The following is a 17,596-nucleotide window of genomic DNA, read 5'->3' as shown; positions in this document are numbered from 1 at the left end:
GCATTTTGTGAGTGGAAAATTATGTAGGGCGAGCTCCGGGAGCGAGAGGAGAGGAAAGCCGGCCAGCCGACGGACTGGATAATGTGAGAGCGCGGATCATCCCACTGTAACAGCTTTAATTATAATTGCAGGGCGCTCGCCGGCACACACAGTCCCGCCTCCTAGCCCGGCTTCTTTGATAGACAGAACACCTGGCCAACCAGAACGTGTGACGTCTATCAAAGAAGCCGGGCTAGGAGGCGGGACTGTGTGTCAGCGAGTGCCCGGCAATTACAATTAAAGCTGTTACAGTTGGATAATCCGCACTCTCACATTATCCGGCCAGCAGTGGCATACCAATGGGGGTGTCAAGCCGGTACTCGCGCCTATCATCTCCTCATGTTAAGGCAGCTGCTTCCTTAGTCTGTGCTGCTCTGCTCGCGGGGGCTGGAAGAAGGTGAGTGCCCGAGGATTGAGCAGCCTCCCTGTGTGACTGGATAGGAGGAGCGGTGGGGCGGCTGCATATAGAGGAATTGATCTTTCCATATTCCTCCTGCAGCTGCTGAATGCCTGATTCTCCTCTCTGCAGGCATTCAGCGGTTGCAGGAGGAATATGGAAAGATCAATTCCTCTATATGCGGCCACCCCACTGCTCCTCCTATCCAACTTTTTTTTTTTCTTTTGCTGGCCCCCCCAATTCTGTATGGCCCCCCCTCCAGCCCCCCCAGTGCTCTTCAGCCCCCCCTCCAGCCCCTCCCCAGTGCTCTTCAGCCCCCCCCCGCCCTCCAGACTCTTGATGGGCACTGATGAGACTGCACTGATGGGCACTGAAAACGTTGTTATTGATATTTATTTTTGTAAATTCTGCATTAATGCAAAAACATTTAACAGTGTAATTTTATGAGATAATTTATGACGGCATGTTTAGGGGCAGGATTAGGGGCGGGGCAGTGTAGGAGTTGGGTGGGGCAACTGGTGGCGAGTAACCCTTAAGGCCTGGCTAGTAGCTCATAGGTCACATTAAAAAGGTGAAAAAAGTTCTGAAATTATTCATCTTGGTCTCATTTTTTTTACATCACAGAAACCTGACATTTTAACAGGGGTGTATAGACTTTCTATATCCACTGTACATACAAAGAAACAAAAACAAATAAAGGTCAGAAATTAAGTTATGTCTAATAAAATGGAATGACACATGGAAAAAGTATTAAATACATGAAGAAAGGGAGGTGCATGGAAAGCCAAGGCGCCAGCTGAAATCTATCGGTAATTAGAAAGCAATCCTGCCCCTTGTCAACAGCCTCTAAAAAGGTGTCTCATTACCAAGGTGTCACACAAGAAACATCTCATGATGGGTAAAAGCAAAGAGCGCTTTTCTAAACTTCTGAATGTTCCATTGAGCACTGTTGGGGCCATACTCTGGAAATAAAACATCATTTCACCCTTAAACCGGCCACGACCAGGTGCTCCTCACAAGATTTCTGATGAGTGTAAATAGTTTACCAGAAGAGTTGTCCAAGAGCCAAGGTCCACTTTTGGAGATCTTCAGAAAGACCTGGAATTAGCAGGTACAATTGTTTCAAAGACAATAAGTAATGCAGTCAACTGCTATGGTCTGTATGCATGCTCATAGGTGTGAATGGTGAGAGCAGACGTCCAAAGTGCTTTCTGTAGAACTGGTGGCCAGCTGACACCACTGAGGTTTCCTGCTACCCACCACTACCTGAATCTCAGATTTAGCATTACTAAGTGATACAATCAATTGCATATTGTGTACATGTGGTGTGTGGGTAATCCCAGGTATGTGTGTTTTTAGTGGCAACGTTGTCATAATATTTTAAACTCTTATGTGTATGTGCCATGCTTTTGTTAAGTGATTTTCCATTCATGTTATAAAATTTACTTTTTTTTGGGATAAACTGCAGTTTGCCGATTCCCCTCCTCCCCCTTTGAACTCCTTCTGGCGCTTTCCAAAAATGATTTTTACAGTTTCCCTGTGTTCGCCAGTTGAAGGGATAGGCGCCACCTGTCCCAGTGAGTCATTTCCCACTACACTGCGGGTATCCATATCCACCCAGCAGTCTAATCCTCTGGTACTTATTTTTCTTCCATCTAATCTGTATCATCTGTATGCATGCTCACCATACAAGACTCCATTGCTGAAGAAAAAGCATGTTCAAGCTTGTTTAAAGTTTGCTGCACAACATTTAGACAAGCCTGTGAAATACTGGGAGAATATAGTCTGGCCAGATGAGACCAAAATTGAACTCTTGATGCCATAATACATAACATTTTTGGAGGTTCAATGGCACTGCACACCACCCCAAAAACCACCCAATACCAACAGTATTGGAGATGGGAACATCATGGTGTGGGGCTGTTTTTCAGAAAAAGGTACTGACAAACTTCATATAATTGAAGGAAGGATGAATAGAAAAATGTACCAAGACAGTCTTTACCAAAAATCTGCTGCCATCTACCAGGATGATGAAGATGAAACAAGTGTGGACATTTCAGCAAGACAATGATCCCAAACACAAAGCCAAGGAAACGCTCAATTGGTTTCAAAGAAAGAAAATAAAGCTGCTAGAATGGCCCAGCCAATCACTTGACTTGAATCCAATAGAACATCTTTGGAAAGAACTAAAGATTAGAATTCATAGAAGATGCAAGAAAGGAGAGAGCGGCGCCAGCTTAGTATAGTACAAGTTTATTTAACACTGTTAAAATTGGTGACTCACTGTCCGAGGTTGGGTGAGAACAGTACACAAAGACTGTTAGGGTCATCCATCTTCCTCTTCCAGGATAGTGGTCATAGGAGAAGGTGGTGAGGTTCCAGAGGTATAGCCGAGCCGCTGTGGGGCTGCTAGTTGTCACTGGCCACGGCAGAGCATGCACAACAGGGCTCCGGCTGCCGACTTCTGATCCCTGATGACATCACTTCCTGGCAGGAGAAAAATAGGGGTTGCACGCGTTCAGAGCATCCGTGCTCCTTCGTCAGGCGATCGCCTGACGAAGGAGCACGGATGCTCTGAACGCGTGCAACCCCTATTTTTCTCCTGCCAGGAAGTGATGTCATCAGGGATCAGAAGTCGGCAGCCGGAGCCCTGTTGTGCATGCTCTGCCGTGGCCAGTGACAACTAGCAGCCCCACAGCGGCTCGGCTATACCTCTGGAACCTCACCACCTTCTCCTATGACCACTATCCTGGAAGAGGAAGATGGATGACCCTAACAGTCTTTGTGTACTGGTCTCACCCAACCTCGGACAGTGAGTCACCAATTTTAACAGTGTTAAATAAACTTGTACTATACTAAGCTGGCGCCGCTCTCTCCTTTCTTGCATCTCCCAGGGCTTCTCCACGCTTCAGCCGGCTGCCGCGGACTATAGCTTCCCTACAGTACCAAACTTTGTTACCCCCCACGCAGCCCCATAACCCCCCCCCTCCCATTCACCCACATTCCTTGTACCACCTTGGGATATTAGAAGAGCGCCATGACACCCCCCACTTCCCGAGTTCATAGAAGAGGCTCACTGAACCTTCAAGATTTGAAGACTGTTTGTGTGGAAGAATGGGCCACAATCTGAGCAATGTATGCGGCTAGTTTCTCCATACAGGAGACATCTTGAAGCTCAATACCTTTTCCCTGTGTCATTCCATTTTATTACACATAACCTCATTTCTGAACTTATTTGTTTTTTTTTGTATGTATGGATTGCATAAGTGGTTACAGACATGTGGTGAACATTTCATGTCAAGAACGCCTTTAGAAGTATATTTACCTAGAAAATGGTGGTGTGTTCAATACCTATTTTACACGTTTTGTGTACACAAACAATAAATAAATATATAATTTTTTATTTTTTAATATATTAACGTGATATAAACAGCAGGCTTTGTTCATCAAAGGAGGAAAAAAAAGCATGAAAATAAGCCTCAAAGTTTTACCTGCTGGCTGGATGGAAACATGCATTCACATTCTGCCTGATAAAGATTTGATATTTACCAGGCTAAAAACAAAACCTTTTTAAAATAGAAATTTAAATATCTGACACTGTAACAGTTTACTAAGATTTGTACAGGAAAACTGGGCCATGCCTTTAGACTCTACCAACACCAAGATGCTTATTCTCCTGATGTTTATATACTAACTACGTCCACTGATATAGCCAACAGGGTCACCTTTTCATTTATAGTCAGTCCCACCAAAAGTGATTATTTAGGTGTACACAGAAGAGTGTGGTAGGTTACTACTTAAGTCCTACCTAAACAGATCATGACCTTACCTCATCATCATCATCATCATCATCATCCAGCTTATTCTCTTCAGTTTCCATTATCTCATCTTTCTGGGCTTTTTCCACTTCTAAACATTCTACCATTTCTCCATCTCCCTCATTCTTCATACCTTTATCCATATCTTCTTCTTTTGAGTTTACATCTTCAACATTATCTATCTCTGCATTCAACTGTTCCCCAAGTTCCAGATATAAATCTAGGTCACAGCCACTGATTTCAAAGCCATTTACTGAAGAACCAAAAGGGTGAAGTTGGCAACCTGTCACAGAAAACATACAGATTCAAGAAGCAGCGCAAACATTAACAGACATTTGGCTCATGGTATTTAGTCACCTGGAAAGAACTCGGTAAAAGTTTCTTGCAGCAGAGACAGAATGAGCCCCCGCAAATGACTTTCATGACGAGATGGAGAACACTGCGTGACTACGCTCTTCATCTGTTCTTCTACCTTTAAGAGACCATCATTTTACAGTTTTATTTTCTAGTTTGCTTTGATTAGAAGTCAGTTTTCTTTTTTACTATAATCACTTTTACAACAGCACAATTGTTATGTTGTATGAAAGCTATTACTCTAGGTTAGTCAAAATCTTCCAGTTTGACTGACAACCTGCTTTTGGCTGCATTATAGTTTGCAGGTTCCATTAGTTTCTTCATCTCTCTAGAAGTCTAGGTTCGCATGCTTAACCCTGCCATCTACTGCAGCATGGTTGTGCTCAGTGGCGGCCCGTCCATTAGGGGTGCCCCCCCCCCCCCCATCCATGCGTCCGGCAATCTACATGCAGGGCGCCAGACGCATGGATTCCAATAGGGGATTTTTTTATTTTTTTTGAATCACGTGATTAGAGCCAGAGGCTCTAATAGGCTTCAAAAAAGTGTGGGCTCGGGCGCAGAGCACTGTGCCCTGAGCCCACCCAGTTGTATGGCAATAGCGAATAAATATTCGCTATTGTCACACCGATTATCCTCCCAGCCAATCAGGAAGAGGGTTGTGAGACCTCCTTCCCGATTGGCCAAAAGGAGAAGCGATCTTACTGGCCACTGGCCGGGAAGAGGGAGGAGACACACAGGAGGCGGCTGAGCCATCCAGCACTCCCCGGCTCGGACAGGAGGTAAGGAGGCAGGCCAGCCGGCTGGCTGTATGGGGGGTCTTCCCCCCAATTACCCCGAATTTTTTTGCCAACCCCCCCCCCTCCCCCCCGAATTAACGAGCCCCAGCCGCCACTTGTTGTGCTGTAAGCTTCACACTCAATTCCAATCAGTTAGCTTTAAAGAAGAACTATCACCAGAAGAAAAAGCTTTTTAAACCCCCAGAGGAACTTGTGTACATAGCACTTGTCCCTGTTTCTATCTGTGCAGGGGCTTCTGATCTGAGATTTTGGATAGCTAGTCCCACCTGCACACCTAGGTATCACAACAACACTGATCAAAGGAGACAGATTTCTGACTGACAAGCTTGGGAGGAGGAAGGCGTGACAGGATATGCACACAGAGCTCGCACAGCCTTCCAACTCACCCCAACTCTGAGCTGCCAGACAGAACATTACTCTGCTGTGCTGTCTCCTCATCTCTCCTATTTAGTTTATACACTGGTTCCAGACCCGTCACCCAGTATTCAGGGTAGTGAGAGAGTGGAAACTGTCAGCCTGTTGTTGTGAATGATTGCGGCTGGACAAGAGCAATTTCATTTTCAAAAACACAAGCTGACAACAGCATGCATCAGCTATATAGAAAAAGGTGCTAAAAAATAATTAAATGACACTGATACCTGCATCCTAAGACGATCTAAATTAAAGAATATTTCAAGGCAAGTGGACTTTCTTGGTAACATCAAGGGCATTACAACACATTAAACGCTGAAAGCAAATTTCTTTATTACAAATTTTATTATTGAAACGTCCTAAAAGGCTAACAAGAAATTGCTTCAATAGCTCCCTCAAAGCTAAACGAATGTTCTCATAATAATGTATTCCAGCAACATATTGGTGTTAATATATGATAGGAACAAACACATAGTCAATCACAACATGTTTTGTGGATTGCCCGCTTCTTTAGGAGTATTAGATGGAATGACATTTCTGCAAAAATCAAAAGTTAAAGAAAGGCAAAGAATAATAGTAATAATATATACATAAAAAAATCACTACAGTTGCAATTTTAATACAAAACTACTGGGATAGATGGAACTTTTTTTGCAGAAATTTTGTAGAAAGTTTACTCCCTTGAATACTCCTGAAGAAGTATGAACACCAATATTTTGCTGGAATGCATTATTATGGGAGAATAAGTATAGCTTCGAGGGAGCTATTGGAACAACATTTGTTAGCGTTTTTAGGAAGTTTTAATTATAAAATTTGTAAAAAAATTTTGCTTTTAACTTTTAATGTGTTGTCATGGCCTTGATGGTACCAAGAAAGTCCACTTGCCTCAAAATATTCTTTAATTTAGCATACACCAGCTACTACATTTGTCCAAGGCAACTTAGTGTAGTATCTGTCCTGTGCCAATGTCAGCTTGTGTTTTTGCAAGTGGAGTGGTCTTCTCCAGCTGCAAACCATTAACAAAAGCTAACATTGTCCACTTTCTCTGTGTCCTCAACAGAAGGCAGCACCATCCAGTCCACTAAAAAGGAGAAATGAGGAGACGCAGCACTGAAGGGGCAGGGCTCTGTGTTGGCTGTATTTTATTTTTTTTCTGGTGATAAGAAAAATGTTTTGCAAAACTTCTGTACATTTACATAAAAATGTATTTATTCTTAGATTATTTACCTACATTTTCCTCCTATATTACACAGGTGGGTAAAGATTCACCAGTGTTACTTCTCCCAGCATTCACCCAAGAGGCTAGTGTAAGCTGCACTGTATGTCACTGGTAATTACAATGAGGTTATCATAATTTCAGCTGTGATTTCTGTTCTGTACATATTGAAGTGTGTACAGATCACACACACTGAGTAATTTTGAAGGGAGAAGAAAGCTAACTAAACATATCTGAGAACATGAACAAGAAATACATATATTACAGGTAAAATACTTTAAGGGGGGGGGGGGACACTGGGGTTTACACTCACATCCTTGCAGTGGATAAGTTCCTTGCTTAGCTTCTCTGGATCAGGAGGCTGCAAGTTTTTCAATCCCGTTTTCTTTTTCTTAAACTCTTTTTTCTCTCGAGGTTTTACCTTTAGACGCTGTCCCTCTAATTTTATATCACGTTGTTCAAGGGCGGCAGTCACCCCATCTGAATTCTCAAACTCCACAAGGGCATAAAGACCCTACAAAAGAAAGCAGATTCACTTATATGAACAGAATCACACATAGAAAGAGTCAGTCCTTTATCAGTGAAACTGCTGTAAATAGCTAGAAAATTCTATCTCAGAAAATAAAATATTTGACATTCATTATGAATAAATGTCTGCAGCATTTTCACTATTCCACTTCCTCCATATTTAGAGAAAATTGATGTTTTGCAGTATACTGGTGGTTAGGTGCCAAAACTAAGTGAATAGACTGTTTCCCAAAAATATACAAGATACCCAAGCTTAAAGTGTTACTATACCCACAACAGTAAAATCAATCCGTATGTGCAGTAAAGCACACTTGTTATACTCACTGTGGAAACTAAATTCTAAAAACTAAATTGTGGAGTTAATCCTCTGCATTGTGTAAAAAGGCTGCATGATCCTGTATGCACAGATCCTCCTCTTCTTCCACTGACTCCAGAACATGTCTGGATAAGACAGAGCCTTTGGAGTCAGGCATGCTCAGTTTTTTTTTTTTTTCTTGGGAGGATGCATGTGATCAGCACAGGGCCAATCAGCACTGTCCAGACAGAGGATCAGGGGTCTGAAAACCTGATAGGACAGCTCAATGCAGTATGAAAACTCCTCCTACTAGCTTCACCAGTAACTTATTGCAGTCAAAAGGCTGCTATATACTGCTGATGAGAAAAGGTATTTAGCTGTTTATCTCTACTAAAATAATTGCCTTTCCATGTTCTGTGTACTTTGGGAAATGGGTATAGTCAACGCAGGGTCCTGGGTTTAGCAACACTTTAAGCTAAACCCTATTCTGACCCTCATACTTTTTGAGACCGTCACCAACTTGCAAATGAAGATTAGACTTTTCCAGGAAGAGTGGATTCCCGAAAACAGCCCCTTCCCACTCTCCTCTTCTTGGAGTTTTTAATTACTTTTTGTGCCGAGCCAGCATCTCTTCCCCTCCCTTCATACCCCTTTATGTAGCAGCTGGGGGAGAAGCAATGAGTAAAACTATACAGCATCACCACAGTGAAACCCCAAAATCTGCTGTGGCTGCTGACATCACATCCAAGATAGAAGAGCCCAGCAGCAGTCTCAGGGCTTTTGAAAAGAGGCTGTTAACAGGTAAATGACATTAAATATATGCTCAATGTACATACAATCTTATAGGAAGATTTTTAAAATGAATGGTCTCTACAGCCCTTCCCAAACCCTAAAACCTAACCATCAGAATTATTCCTTAACACTTAACCCTACACCTAACACTTTACAGAAACACTTACATTGCAAGGTTGAGGATTATTGGTTCAAGTCCCATCAAGTTCACAGAACAAAATGGAAGAGTTAAAAGGTAAATTTGATTCCCGAGCAGCTAGACAGAGGAAGAAATTCTAAGAAGACTTCAGCAGCTTAGTCAGAGGAGATTAGATCTTACAGTAATCAAGGTCAACAAAGGCTCCCAGACTTAAGGCTCAGTCACTATGTGCAGAGACATGCATTTTTTGGTTTATGATCAAAGCAGGTCTCTGAAATACACAAGTAGAACAACTTTTTGTAGTCTCCAGAGGAAGTCCAGCAGAGGTCATATTAAAAGACTAACCAACAGAGGGATCCCCGAACAACTTGGAAAACTGTCTGTTCCATAGAACCAGACTCAAGCAGTAGGCAAGGGGATAGTTTGTGAGAATTCTTGGTACGAAAGGACCAGCTTGGTGCCTTGCTCAAATGTCACTCTCTACGAAGAAACTAAAAAGGACTGAGGACAGCACATGCAGGGGATGACGTTAAATGTTATCTCCTAAGAATCCTACAAACGTTTAAAGAGGTGAATGGGAAAAATCTGCTAAACTCAAAGGGTCAAAAGACCACAGGGAATACTTACGATGGGAAACAACCCAATACAAAATGCAAACACCTAGAACACTGACTCTCTTCTGAGAAGACAATAGGGATGCCAGTAAAGGCACTAGGGTGGGTATAAGGGTCAGTGAGGCAAACCCTCACAGCTGATACTGATGAGGGTTGCAAGTTGAGCTCTGATGAACGGGGAACAACCCGAAACGCATAAGCGGTTTTTTGGAGGTCTACATCCTTCCACGGCCTGCGGTAGCTGAGGATGCCCAGTAGAGACCCCTGATGGTTCCTCATTGCTTATTGCCCATGTTCCATAACTGTTTTGTGAGTACAATGTGTATACATGTCTATTACAATAAAATGTTTTAAAGATAATGTGCTAGGCTGGTGCGGCCCCTGTCCATTTCTCTTTTCCAGAGGGTTGCAAGTGACCAGAGGTGACCAGGCCACTGTAGGTGGGGAGTGGAAAGAGACCAGCGACTACAAAGTGATTTATAAGTAGGAGCAGCAACTAGAAGGTGCCTCCTATAAGCTAAATGGCAGAAGGAAGTGCGTGTATAGCACTCCACCCAGTGAATTATGTCATCACTCAGTTCCTTCACTCTTCCAGCTACACAAGTGGTCGCCAGCACTGGCCTGAGACTCAATATAGCAGATTTCCAGGATCTTTTAAGCAGGCAATCCATTCTCCTATCCATAGCATCTTTGAGCATTGCCCATGTCCTCAAAGGCTAGAAATATGTCCCACTGGATGATCTTCCTGAAAGTGAGAGAGAAGGAGCCACCTACAGTGCACGGGGAAGTCGGCTTGGTGCTTCAGCTTAACACAGCAACAAAAAGTAGGACATGTGGAAGATGGTGGAGATTTTAAGGAGGAGGGGAGAAGATGGGGGCAGCATGCAGAGGTCAATGTTGAAGAAAGGTGAAAGTGACATGTGGATGGGGATTGCAGAGGTAAGTGGCTGTGGATGAAATCTAAACTCTGCACTATGTACGCAGCGCACCCCTGAACTCTGCACTATGTACGCAGCGCACCCCTGAACTCTGCACTATGTACGCAGCGCACCCCTGAACTCTGCACTATGTACGCAGCGCACCCCTGAACTCTGCACTATGTACGCAGCGCACCCCTGAACTCTGCACTATGTACGCAGCGCACCCCTGAACTCTGCACTATGTACGCAGCGCACCCCTGAACTATGCACTATGTACGCAGCGCACCCCTGAACTATGCACTATGTACATAGTGCACCCCTGAACTATGCACTATGTACATAGTGCACCCCTGAACTATGCACTCTGAGGAACCCCCCCCCCCCTGAACTCTGCATGCTGTACGTAATGCACTCCTGGTATTTAATAGCCCTTTATGGCCCACCCACTGTTAGCGAAATGTGACCACACCCACTAATTGATGAGGTTTGGAGGGTGTGTGGTTGAGTCCCTGCACCTATTTTCTGATAAAAAAAAAAAAAAGCTCTGCATACGTGCATTCATATTTATCTCTTAATGTGGTGGTGGTAAACACCATGATACATACGTCCTCAGTTGAGAAATGCTGTTATTAAAAATATTTTACTTTGCATATTTTTATTTAACATAAGTACAATATGAAAAGCCAAATCCATAAATTCGGCCATGTTCTCCATTTTCCACATCTTGTGATTAATAAAAGTTCAAAAAGATTCAGTACTATGCCTAGCAAGGAAACCAGCACAAGCCATTTTTGTATATGGTCACAGACTACTGCAATCATACACACAATTTGGAGCAAAAGCAAGCCTTTGTGGAAAACCACAAGTGATATTTATGCTGCCATACTTTCGTTTTCTATGAATATTGTGGAATAGAATGAAAACTGGGAATGCTTTTTACCCTGTCCTTGTCAATGACAATATTCTTGACAGATGATATTGACTGAAAGACATCTCTAAGCTGCTCTTCTGCGGTGCCTTTTGGGAAACCACTGACAAACACACTACGCTCTTGCTGCTGTTGGCGCTTGTCACGCTCCTCACACATTTGCTTATGACGTCGCCCACGTAGGTGATCATCAAGGCTGGGACCTATAAAGGAGATGTAAAACAGAGACTAATAACCAATCAACATTATTAGCAGCTTTATTTGACAAGCATGACACCATTCACATTGTTGAGAGAGGTGTGGAGCTGCTTTACTGCCTCATAACTTGGTATGCCTGCTATAACTGAAGAGTATTTCATATTAAACTGCTTCTGGAAGTTGTACAACAAAATGGGAGACAGTGTGCATTGGATCTGTGCATCCGCTCCTGCTTGTAGGTCAAATTGTGACCTGCAATTGTGTCGCTGCATGCATCCAGTTCTATGGGCGGCCTGCATGCAGCTCAAGCAGCAGCTCAGAACGGAGAATGGGTCTGATTCACTGTCAATGAGAAATTAGATGGACATGACTAACACATTGCTGAACAACTGTCTTTTTCTTTTTTTCTCGTTTGGGATTAAGGTTTTACATAAATGAATACAAGCTGAAAACAATCTGCCAGTTTTAAATGGTTTGTCTTAACCCTCTGCCACTTTTGCTGGCCAACTTGGTTTGTTAAAGGAAGCTAAAAGATAAAAGACTAAGGCCCCTTTAACAGGCCGGACTGTTCAGATCCGCCTGTCAGTTTTTTTGACGAATCTGATTGGTCCCCCCCATGCATTGTATAGAGAGAAATAGCCGCACTCCAACTTGAAGGTGAAAAATATAAAATCTGTTTTATTCGTATCCAAAAGATAAAATCAATTCAAAGTGTATCCATAATACACAGTCAGAGAAAAGTGTATCCATAAAATCAGTCAAGAGACATGTCCGCTGACATCCGATCCGTCAAATCTGGACGGATGGAAACCCTATTTTCCATCTGTTCAGCAGATCGGATGAGAACGGACCGACGATTTCCCCCATAGAGATGCATGGGGAACTGACAGCTGTGTCTCCGCACACAGCGCAGAGACACAGCTGTCATCCTCCTGCCCAGCGGGGGATCGGCGGATTGGTCCCCCACTGAGAAAAATGGAATCCGTCCGACGGACGGAGTGTGTGAAAGGAGCCTTACTGGCCAGATCAAACAGGCGACAAAGGTAAAGGGACTGAAAAAAAAAAAAAATATATATATATATATATATATATATATATATATATATATATATATATATATATATATATATATATATATTGCAGCCACCACATCTAAGAATTGGTAAGCTGCAGCGTAACACTGTTTTGGGGGATTTAATCACTTCAATAACGGGCACTTCATGCTCAGGCCAATTTTTAGCCTTAAGTGCTGTCGCGGTCATGCAACAATGTACCCATATTAAATTTTTATTAAATGTTTGAGACAAATAGAGCTTTCTTTTCGTGGTATTTAATTACCTCTAAGTTTTTTTTAATATTTTGCTAAACAAAAGACAAAATTTTGAAAAAAAAAAAAAAAAAATCAGTGCTCTGATTACACTAAACCCCCCTCCATTGCAGGGGTTATGCTCCAGACCCAGCCGCGAAAAGTGAAAATCCGCGAAATAGAAAAACCCTATTAAAATGCATTGTAGGCATGTTTTTTTTTTTTTTACTGTCACTGTAGGTGTAAAAGCCTTTTAAGGTCTTTAAACACACTTTTAAAACAATAGAAACTCATTTAAACACATAAAAGATACTGAGAGACATAGCAAGAGCTATGGAAAACACACAAATATTTAATTCTTAATGATTTATATAGTAAAATAACATTACAAAAAAAAACGCAATATACCGGGACCGCAAAAACTGAACAGCGATGGAGCGGGGGTTTACTGTATCAGTGTTAATGTACTGTCAGCCTTGCTGGTTATCAGCTCTCAGTCACGCACTGTATCTGTGTGAGAAAAGGACTGGCGATAAGCGGCAAGTCTGTTTACACGTGATCAGCTGTGATTGGACACAGATGATCACTTGGTAAAGGGCTCACCCCAGGAGGCGGGGATTTAAGAGGAAATCCATGGAAGCCCTCCCAGAACTGGATGGCCACGCTGTAGCCATCTTTCGGCTATAGCGAGGTCAGCAAGTGGTTAATAATGCTTTAAAGCAGAACTAAAGACTGCGAGCAAATAGACTTTTTATTTCAGAAGAAAACTTGCAATGTCTCTTCTGCAATAAAATAATCCCTCTTGTCTGCTCAGTCTTCTTTAGAATGTACATGGAGCCCAGTTTACATTGCAAACAGATCTTGTGTGTTGGGATGACTGGATTCCTTGGCGTGTGTTGGACTGTTGAAGGAAAAAAGTATTGCAGGCTTTAGTCCGGTTACAAATGAAAAGATGAAGAAGCTAGGCATTCAAGTTGACAAATGATCCAAACACAAAATGAACTCAAGACAGAAGTAGAATTTTGTCCTCAGTCCCACTAAAACGCTGTGGCATTATCAGACTGTTGAAACAAGATGCACAGGTCCTACTGTATACATGAATGGCAAAAACACCTCGTCACTGCTGTTCAAATCTGGTCATATGCTAGAATTGCCAAAATTATTTTAAGGGACTCTATGGATTTGAGATAATGCATCTGACAGTCAAACAATACATTCCTACATAGCGGCAAACTATCCATCTCTTCTGGAAGGAATGGTCCTCCTCCTGACCTAAATTAGTCTCTTTCTCCTACACAACTGTTCCTCGTTTAGTTCTGATGTACAAATGTGATGTGAAATTAATATCTACATAGTGGGTATGGTGCTTATGTTTTTTTTTTTAAGCTTAAAGTAGATCAGATGGGTAGAGTAAGGTAGGTATAACCTTTTTTTGTCAGCTGTGTCCCATTGGGGAGATTTACCTTCACTTCCTGTTCCATAGCCAAAACAGGAAGTGAGAGGAAATCCCTTCAAAGTGAAAAAGTAGCGGATTGTTAACAGGGTCTCTAGAGCTAGTTTGTTCATTGGAAGATTTCCCCTCTCTTACGGTTCTTGGGACAACCAAAAATGTGGGATTTTCTTTCACATCTTCCAAGATAATGGTTAACATGACAAAGGAGGATTCTCCTTAATGAGAGGACAGTCAGCATTACAAAACCTGACAGGTCTTCTATTCCCTCTCCACTCTATGCAAAATGAAGAAAAATACTGGAACTATTAAGCTGCCAAGGGTCCATCCAGTTAAGTTTGTGTGTGCTTTTTATTCTCTAACAATTCCCAAAGCCCTGTGTATTCTGTTTACGGAGGAAGACAATGTTTTTTTGAAGTTGTCAACATTCCCAACTAGTAACACTTCCTGGGGGAGGCACTTCTACAATTTAACTGCTCTAAAAGTAAAGAATCCTTCAGCAATCCAAGGAAAACCTCCTTTCTTCCAGCCTCAAATCATGACCGCATGTTCTCTTCAGGGACCTTGGAGTAAACAGTTTAGACTGAGGCATAATTAGAACCTTCAGGGCCCTGGTGCAAGAAACCATGAAGGGCCCCCCGGACACCTGGCCGGGGCTCTTCCCTTCAAGCCTGGGGCTCTTCCCATTGATCCTGGGGGCCCTTTACTCTCGTTGCGGGGCCCTTTATTATGGTCCCGCAACGGGACCCTTTAACAAGTTCTGCAGTGGGCCCCCTTCCTGCCATCTTGGGGCCTCCCCATGGTGGTGGAATGCCAGGAGCAGGTCGCAAGTGTGACCTTTGTGATCCTGGAAGTTCACCCACTGGTGTTAGTAGTTTTTATTTTTTGGTACTTTAATTGTATTATTTTTTTACAGTGTCACTGACTATGAGTCTGTCCATTAAGAAAAGGAAGGAGCTGGTAAATTACATATTTACCGACCCCTTCCTGGTTCTCTATTGTGACACATCCCCTTCAGCAGCCAGCAGGAGAGGGGAGGGAGCACAGTGGGGTGGGGGACCAAGGGAGCACACAGGGGCCCAGAGACAGCAGAACACAAGTTAACTGGATAGGAGGAGTTGCGGGGGCAGCATACAGAAGAACCAATCTCCTAGATTTTCCTCCTGAAGCTGCAGGAAAAAAAAACGGGAGACAGTGATTTCTCTACATGCTGCCCCCCGCTGCCCCTCCTATCCAGGTGTACAGGGGAGCCGCACAGGCCCCCTGGAGCATGAGGCCCGATTGCAATTGCAACCCCTGTAGTTAAGCCCCTGTTTCAGTTACCCAAGTCACATTTAATACATATGTACAATGTAATCAACCCCCCCCCCCTTAAAGAGGTTGTAAACCCAAACATTTTTTTTTTAACCTGAAAGAGAAACACATAATGAGCTAGTATGCATCGCATACTTCCACATGTAAGAAAAGAAAATTGCTCAATTCCCCCATCAACACAGTCAGTGCCCCCCCACTAGCTATTGTATTGCACCTTCCTGGCCAGCAAAATACAATGGTTACTGCTAGTAGCTATAGCTTTTGGCAGTAATCGTATGTAGAAAAATCCAACAGGCCAGTTGTACCCAAGATGATTGATTGACTTGGATGCAATCAGCCTGCCCATACATGGATAAAAATTCAGCCAGTCCCTGCTGATCCATGTACAGCCAGCTTAAGTGACACCTTTTGGCCAGAAAGGATTCAACAATAGAGTGACACCTCAATCAATGATGGGATGACACCTTCCTGGCTTGGCCAATGATGGAGCAGAGGTGGGGTGACATCTTACTGGTTTTCACCAGTGAGGGATAAACTAAAAGCACACTGGCCTGGCCAGTAAGGAAGCAGGGATGAGGTGACACTTTGCTGGTTTGGCAATTGAGTGAAATGGCAGAAGCAAGAGAATTACTAAAGTGACACTCAAACACTTCTAACAGGTAAACATTACTTTATGCAAGTCTCTACACCAGACATAAAAGAGAAACAAGTCTGAAAAGGAGAAGAATGTGTGTGCACTTAGCTACACCAGAATGCATGCTGAGCCATTGTTCGATGTACACTGATCAGCCATAATGTAATGATAGCCGAGCGGTTTCTCAGCCGCGTCGGTTGTCATAACAAGACAGCCGACCGTCGGCTATGGATGCCGGTACCGGGGTGATGTCTCTAGCTGCAGGCATCACTCCGGTACAAGCACTTTCCCTAAATATCGGTAACCACAGGGGGCGATTCCGATATATCGGGGGAAAGTGCATATCGGTCAATCCCCAGTATATAGGGGCTTTGTTTTAATAAAACACTTACACTGTGTGTTATGGCTGCATAAGAGGGACTGGCAGTGAATTTCATTAAAGCGGAGTTCCGGGCACAGAAATGATTTTTTGCTGAACATACCCCCGGGACAGTCAGGGCTAGTACATTCCACAATGGCTAGCCTCTGATCTGTCCCGGTTCGCACTTACCTTTTAGAAGAAATACTTACTTAGAAAATTTCTTCCACAGCGTTTCCATCTCTGTTGTGGGCAGCTGAAGCCGGCGCGGTCCTCTTCTGTGTCTTCTTCCGCGTCTTCTTGTCCCAGAATGCACTGCACCGGCCCCTCTCATCACTTCCGGTGCGGCGCCGCATTCCTAAACAGCTTCTGGGCATGCCCAGAAGCTGTTTAGCAGGGGAATGCGGCGTCGCCCGGAAATGACGAGTGGGGCCGGTGCCGTCGCATTGATTCCTGGGAGCGATGACGTTTAGCTCCCAGGAATCATCGCGAGGCAGGAAGTGACGGGGTGAGCCGCGGCTCCGAGGGAGGAAGCAGTCAGAGGTGAGTATTTACGATCTTCAATAAAAAGGTGAGTAAACAAAAAAAATAAAAATAATTATCCAATTCCTTTTCAGGTGAGCTCTACCTAGCGGAGGGGCACAAAAAAAAAAAAAAAATCGTTTTTGTGCCCGGAACTCCGCTTTAAGATTACAAACATTTTAAAAGAGCTACTAGTGGTGACTTGGTGCCAGATAACACAGCCTACCTTTAGAGATCTAGCAGAATCCTTGCCTCAATGGGTTGCGGTTGGGTGGTCATAATGTTATGTCTAATCAGTGTATGTCAGCTGAGCTTCTGAGAGCGCATCAGTAAATGTTTCACATGCCTAGTGACCCCAATAATACAACTATAACCATAGCAGATGTAGTAATACATGGCTAGGTGCTAATGGCTGGAATGCAGCTTCATGACAACACTCACGGTTCGAGACAGTGATGTTACACAAGAGACACCGAAAGCTGCCCCGGTCTCCAGGCTGTACATCCGAGGAGACCGGAGAGCCACCTCCATCCTCCTCTGAAGCCATGATGCCACCACTTCCGGCG

At 43.5% G+C, this 17,596-nt stretch overlaps 1 protein-coding gene across 1 annotated transcript in view; it reads right to left on the bottom strand.

Annotated features, from left to right (window-relative positions):
• The window catches only part of TUT1 (terminal uridylyl transferase 1, U6 snRNA-specific), a 32,887-nt gene extending 15,294 nt beyond the window's left edge, over positions 1–17,593 (bottom strand). The window contains exons 1-5 of the mRNA XM_082270350.1: positions 17,472–17,593; positions 11,261–11,451; positions 7,346–7,546; positions 4,612–4,726; positions 4,266–4,537 (exon numbers count right to left, since the gene is read on the bottom strand). Of these exons, the coding sequence (XP_082126476.1) occupies positions 4,266–4,537; positions 4,612–4,726; positions 7,346–7,546; positions 11,261–11,451; positions 17,472–17,577 (885 nt within the window). The 5' untranslated portion in view covers positions 17,578–17,593. The remainder of the gene's footprint in view (positions 1–4,265; positions 4,538–4,611; positions 4,727–7,345; positions 7,547–11,260; positions 11,452–17,471) is intronic.
• Positions 17,594–17,596: the final 3 nt, after the last annotated feature.

Source organism: Pelophylax lessonae (assembly GCF_965119305.1).
Source record: "Pelophylax lessonae genome assembly, chromosome: 10".
NCBI classification, from domain to species: Eukaryota; Metazoa; Chordata; class Amphibia; order Anura; family Ranidae; genus Pelophylax; species Pelophylax lessonae.
This window is presented reverse-complemented; position numbering and strand designations above follow the sequence as displayed.